This window comes from Stegostoma tigrinum, chromosome 15 (genome assembly GCF_030684315.1).
Source record: "Stegostoma tigrinum isolate sSteTig4 chromosome 15, sSteTig4.hap1, whole genome shotgun sequence".
NCBI lineage: Eukaryota > Metazoa > Chordata > Chondrichthyes > Orectolobiformes > Stegostomatidae > Stegostoma > Stegostoma tigrinum.
The window spans coordinates 45,709,340-45,715,407 of record NC_081368.1 but is presented as its reverse complement, the minus strand read 5'-3'; the positions used below and the strand labels follow the sequence as shown (position 1 = coordinate 45,715,407).

Sequence of the window (6,068 nt, the reverse complement as noted above, 5' to 3'; positions counted from 1 at the left end):
TTCCTACTTTTAAATACCTAAGTAATTAGTAAGGAATGCACCCGAAAGCTTAATGTCTCCGTTTTTCATAATAGAAGTTCCTGGGAACCTAACAGCTTCCACATACCAGTATTTCTGACCACCTTGTAAAATCTGAAAACTGGCCTGTGACCATTTTCCAAGAACGCATTCAGGTTGATTACAATTGGAAATAAACAAGATCCATCAGTCTATGCTGTCAGCTATTCAATTTTGCCGTCAGAAAACCCAGTCGACCATGAACAGTCACCACTTGTTATCCCTTGTTTCAGATATTTGGCCACGAGGGGTGTTGTTTCTTGAAAAATATCATTTCTTCAGAGACTGCTGTCTTTTTGTATTTTGTGAGTGTGTTACTTTGGGATTAAAGGAGTTATAGTTCTAATGCTAATCTGAAAATCCAACATCTTTCAGAAAATTCCTTTAATCCATCATAATTTTCACAACAGAGGTATAAGAATTAAATATTCTCCCAAAACAAATCATATTAAAGTGGTATGGTAACAAATACACATTCTAGTGAATTCCATAAAATCAAATAATCGTCTGCTCCTTGGAATTTCCATGCCTTTTCAATTACATCAATTTAATGAAGAATTACGTAAGTTTCAAGACTTCTTTCACCATTTCACCAATTCCATCGAAAACCTCATGGATGGGAGCATTGCACATGAAGGCACTTGTCGTCACCAATTTGTTTTGCTTGTCAATGTGTACTTCACTGACATGCTTGTTAACATGCTTGCAGCCTAGTTCTACCATTGTCTGGGCTGTTTTTGCATAAGGCCACCTGAAGAAATAAGTGCAAATATCAGTCAGTACATGAAGAAAAAGGTGACTCACAAATGTCAGGAAAAATATTTTGTTATTATGTTAAAGACACAATTGAGTAAAATGCACCAATCCTTCACACTAAGAAGGAAATTATACTCAAAGAAAGCACAGCCCTTGGGTATCGCTATAATAATGTGGAATTAATTAATAATGAGTTAGAATAAAATCATTATGATATCACCACAAGGATGATTTCAAACATTAGTTACCATATTTTACTAACTCCATGCCACTAATATAACTGAATAGCAGTAAACATAGGGTGAATATTTTCATTCAATTTACTCTTGCAGTAGAATGCTCATCATCAAATGTGCAGTGATAAGGCTGTTGTTATCCTTGAACTTGACATATTCTTGTTCAGATTTCAATGCAGCAATTTGATCATCCTGCTTATATATCATACAGGATTCTAGAATATAACTTCTTGAGAGCTTGATGAGTTCACAGTATGGGAAATAGCCACAGGGACATGAAGTAAAATACAATTACTGCCATTAGACTTCCGTTTTGTCGAAACAAACAGCAAAAACAACTTTATTGCAAAAAGTATGATCACACATGGGATGCCAACATTAAAAATGAGATATGTTAGGATCAGCATGTGCATTTCACTCAGTGCGATAGCAATAAATGTTTAGATAAACACAAACAAAAGGTCAAGCTTTACCATTTTTACATAAAATGCTTTCCCAAGTGAAATTCAACATACCCAATTCTCCATTATTTATGACTTTTTCTTTCCTCATGCAATCTTCTGTTCTTCATCACCGTAATTATGCAACTGACTTATTTCGCACCTGTTTTGTTGCAGCCCAGCTCACTTCACAGTACTTCAGGCACTGTAACTCAAGAACTGCCTTCACACACTGGTGTTCCAGTGTTATCCTTGAGGAAACACCCACAAATGCAAGTTGCCTCTACTGTAATTGCCAAATAGACTCATGAGTAAAGAAAGAGCCATATTGATTTGAGTCGGGAAACATCTGCATGGGAAAGTTCAATGTAAATCTACTTCCAGTAGTATTCAACAATTGTGACAGGCTGCAGGATGATGATGCCCATGGGGCATATAGGTACTTCATGATGAAGACAGAGTTGAGGAAGGCCAGAGAAACAAGCAGCAAGCTGCCACTGCTAAGTATCTGCTCTGGCTTTCAAGTCAGAAATTGGCACCATCTAGTTCCTCAAGGCAAAATAAAAAAGAGGAGAGTTTAGAGTGCATTGAAATTAGAGCAGGTTCAATGAAAAATCAGATGCGAATGAGCAGAAATTTTTTAAAATGTTGCCACTCGTGAGAGATTACGAGCACATCATTCAATTTTGAAGGAAAAGTCAGAAATATGTTTCTCATTGTCAAGAATCTGATTTCACCATTGTCACCATATATCCCCCTCCCCCAACTTCCTTGCCGCAACGCATGGCTGCTCAGGAGAGCAGAATGTTCTGCACCAAGTCAAAGCTGAAAGGAGAGCATTTCGGCTAAGAACACACCTAAAAGGCCTTGGGATTGCTGTAAAAAATTAGAAATTTTAGAAAAACAACTGGGGCATCAAATGTCTTAATGCACATAAAGCTTTAGAGAAAGACAGCAATGAGTAAAGAAAGAGCCATATTGATTTGAGTCGGGAAACATCTGCATGGGAAAGTTCAATGTAAATCTACTTCCAGTAGTATTCAACAATTGTGACAGGCCCAATGATGGCATGAAAACCATTGCATCTATGGACCACATAGTAATTTCCCTTCAAAAGCCATATTTAATCTCCCAAAAGTAACTACCTGCTTTTTGTTTACTGATAGGGAGAAATCCCGCCTTTAATTAACCAATAGAATGTCAAACGCTACAAAAGACCTTTAAATGTGATAGCCTAACAATGCAACAAACTTGAACTAACTGAGAGGTATTCTGTTCTGGTTAATATAGCACAAAAACTAAGGAGCTCAGTTTTTTTTCAAGTCAAGGCAACTACAAGGTCACCTAATCCCATGAACAAAATTTCAGACGATCTTATCCTTTGAATCTTCACCTGTTTCAGTGAAGAAGTGACTCACCACTATTTGCTATCTCCCTTTCAATTTGTCCTCTTTCCCAAAGCCAACGAAAGAGACAGGAGTGTATCATGTGATGAAATCAGGTGAACAAACATACTTCAGTCTCATGACACAACTGCATGCTCTCCACCAGATCAAACTGTTATATGCTTAAAAACAAACTTGAGCTTTTAAACAAACTGGCACAACTGAAAACAGGAATAGTGTCAAGCAAGGAAAATGAGGATTCACTAAGTCAAGGAGGTAAGAAGTTCTTAATAGTGGAATCAAGAATTAAATACAAAATCAAAAAATTCACCAGATAGATAATTGTACGAGATAGAGAAAAGGAAGTCTGGGACCAAGGAAGGACCAATAAGGGCAATTGCCAATAAGTCCAAATCAGGCTAGAGTTTTGAGTAAAGTGAATCAAACTCTAACGGACCAAATATTACCCTTCATCAAAAAGGAAACTTTACCATCCCCAGAGCAACTGCCTCCTTCAACTTTAAAAATTCTGTCAACACCATCTGTCATCCACTACTATTGGTAAGGAATTGAGATCGTAACAAAATTGTATTTTAATTCTTAGCAGACTTAAAATTAGTTTAGTGAATTAAAATTAACTTAGTTTAAAATTTTAAACTTACTTTTCACACTCTGTATCATGACCCACAGTTAATTCACATCCAGGGATGAGTTTTGCTGCCAGCACTGGAGAGATGCAGCACAAGCCAATGGGCTTCTTTGTAGAATGAAATTTTTTTAGAGCAGATTCCACTGATGGCTCCACACTGAAATCCTTCCCTTTCACTGCCCAGCTGCTTAGGTTTTTAGCAACCCCAAAACCACCTGAATAGAGGAAGTACACATAAATTTTACAGAGCGAGAACAATTTACTATGTGTGTTGGATATCAGAAATAAAATCAGAAAGCCTTAAGTCATATTGAATTCGAAACGTTAACTCTATTTCAGTCTCCACAGATCTGCTGAGTTTCTCTAGGTTTTTAAAATTTTATTGCAATGGAAAAACAATTGCTGCAGGAAGAAAATTACTTAATCTTTGGGTATAAGTGACACTTTCTATTTCAGGCTGTCTGTACAGATATGTAATCATATTCTGCACATACTAAATGCAACAAGTATGTGTTAAATAATAAACAAATCTAGGAAAACAACAAATTAATTTTAGAGTCAGACGCTGTGAATAAAGGCTTGTGTCAGATTGTGAGATTGATGTACTCAATCCCACTTCCACCCATTAGGTTTGTGGTGGAAATACCCGTGGGCATGCTTCCCATCCTCCTGTCAACTGACATCCTTCAGTGGGCTATCTGTACAGAGTCAAAGGCCCTGCCCTACTGTGGTCCCACCAATGTCCTGTACAACTGAAATATATCCACTATATTTCTGCATTCAAATGTCACACATTCTATCAGTTTTTCAAATTACTTGTTGTTTCTGTATATCCATTGTGATTTATGTGCTAGGTGCTCCAGATCCCTCTGCATCTCAGAGCTGCACAATCTCTCTCCATTCATATAAGTTTCTGCTTTATTCTTACTGCCAAAACAGCAATTTCTTAGTATCTTACATTATAGTCCATTTGCCAATCTTTAGCCATTCACTAATCTAGCAAATACAGATGCTCATTTAAAATCTCCAAGAAATATGCTAGCCACAAGTTAAACAACAGCAGCAATGTTGGAAAAGGTTTTTTTTAAAATCTATTAATGATGGGGCAAAGGTTTCAGCAGCCATATGGAATAGGGTCAGAATTAATCATTATTAATCGCAGCCCTCTATGACATGACGCTACATCGATGAGCTCGAGTTTCTAACTGCATTGGGATCAGGTGACGTTCCATACCTATAAAAATATAGAAAAAATTCATAAATAAATTTGAGAAAAAAAAACGGCCGCCGGACTCGAAAAGTCAACTCTGTTTTCTCTCCACAGACGCTGCTAGACCTGCTGAATGTCTGCAGCAATTTCTGTGCTTGTGTGAAAAGCATAGCAAAGTACGATTAAATGATCAACATATTGATTCTCCAAACGTTGGTATGGCTCCAATAATGCTAAAGTGGTCTACACTGTTTAGTAATAGAGTGAAACATCACAAATGTGGACATTTACCGGGGATAATCAACGCATCCGTGTCATTGATACGGAGTTCGGCAAGGTCCTTGATGTTGCCTCTGGCGATCCGGCCGCTCTCTACCAGAACGTTACGCACCTCCTCGGTTGGTTGACCAGTCAAATGGTTCACAACATGCATTTGGTTCACATTTGGGGCGTAGAGTTGTAACTGGAAAGAAAAGGAAGGACTATTTAGAAACAGCGCTTTGACTATATAACAAACAAGGAAGCACCTACACAGCGTATTGCACAGGAAGGAGAAAATGAAAACTGAAATTAAAACTACACAAGGGAAGCAAAAGGACTATAATGAAAGAGACACGGGGAAGAAAAGTAACATTGTAAAAGAAGCAAAGTAAAAAGGTTATTTTAAACATAAATTTGGTCGGAATTTCAGAGCAGCGAGAGCTGGATTTTTTTTTAAAGGAAGGGCGATGGTACCTCGGCTCCAGCTCGACTGAGATGAACCATCGTTGCCGAGCACTCATGCAGCTCAGATCCATCATAAACTCCGCAGCCGGAGAGGATCACAGCGACACGCTTCTTCCCCATAGTCAGAGCAAACACAGCACCAGTACAACGTCCCTGCTTGTTCGTTTCCCCTTCTTGTCGTGGCGTTTTATACAGCCAGGAAGAGGGCGGTACCCAACGACGAAGAATACTTAGCAACAGTGTTTTGTTTAATATTTACTTAATCCAGACTTCCCGATGGCTACAATCCAAACATTTTTCCAGGAATGCTGCATGTATTAGCTCTCCGTCAAAATGTTAGACAAAAATAAGACTTAATAATTGATTTAACCTTGAAGGCCAATAATACAAGTATATTTAAAATATTATCGTCGTAATTCGACGCCAAAAGATTTTTATAGCATAATCTTGCCAAAAAAGGTTTCGCCAGGTTTTATTATGAGAAGAACAACCAAACTAGAAATTCCGCAAATGCCGTCTAATTTTCATCACTTGCCTGTTTAAGCAAAACTGCCTTGTCATGCTGATTTTAAAGATTTCAGCAACGAGCTGCTGAGTACTAATATCCTG

General features: G+C 37.9%; 1 protein-coding gene across 1 annotated transcript; it reads right to left on the bottom strand.

Annotated features, from left to right (window-relative positions):
* Positions 1 to 426: 426 nt before the first annotated feature.
* si:ch211-153b23.5 (uncharacterized protein LOC321177 homolog) lies at positions 427 to 5,663 on the bottom strand. Its single transcript, XM_048544029.1, has 4 exons — positions 5,469 to 5,663; positions 5,025 to 5,196; positions 3,537 to 3,738; positions 427 to 808 (listed from the first exon to the last, which is right to left on the bottom strand). The coding sequence occupies exons 1-4, from the start codon at positions 5,577 to 5,579 to the stop codon at positions 616 to 618; spliced, it is 678 nt and encodes a 225-aa protein (XP_048399986.1). The 5' UTR covers positions 5,580 to 5,663; the 3' UTR covers positions 427 to 615.
* Between the last annotated feature and the right edge of the window lie 405 nt (positions 5,664 to 6,068).

Coding starts and splice junctions, on each gene's coding strand:
- si:ch211-153b23.5 (XM_048544029.1), bottom strand. CDS start 5,579: ATGGGGAAGAAGCGTGTCGCTGTGATCCTCTCCGGCTGCGGAGTTTAT. Junction 5,197..5,468: donor TCAGTCGAGCTGGAGCCGAG/GTACCATCGCCC, acceptor TTTTCTTTCCAG/TTACAACTCTACGCCCCAAA. Junction 809..3,536: donor CATGATACAGAGTGTGAAAA/GTAAGTTTAAAA, acceptor TTATTTCTTCAG/GTGGCCTTATGCAAAAACAG.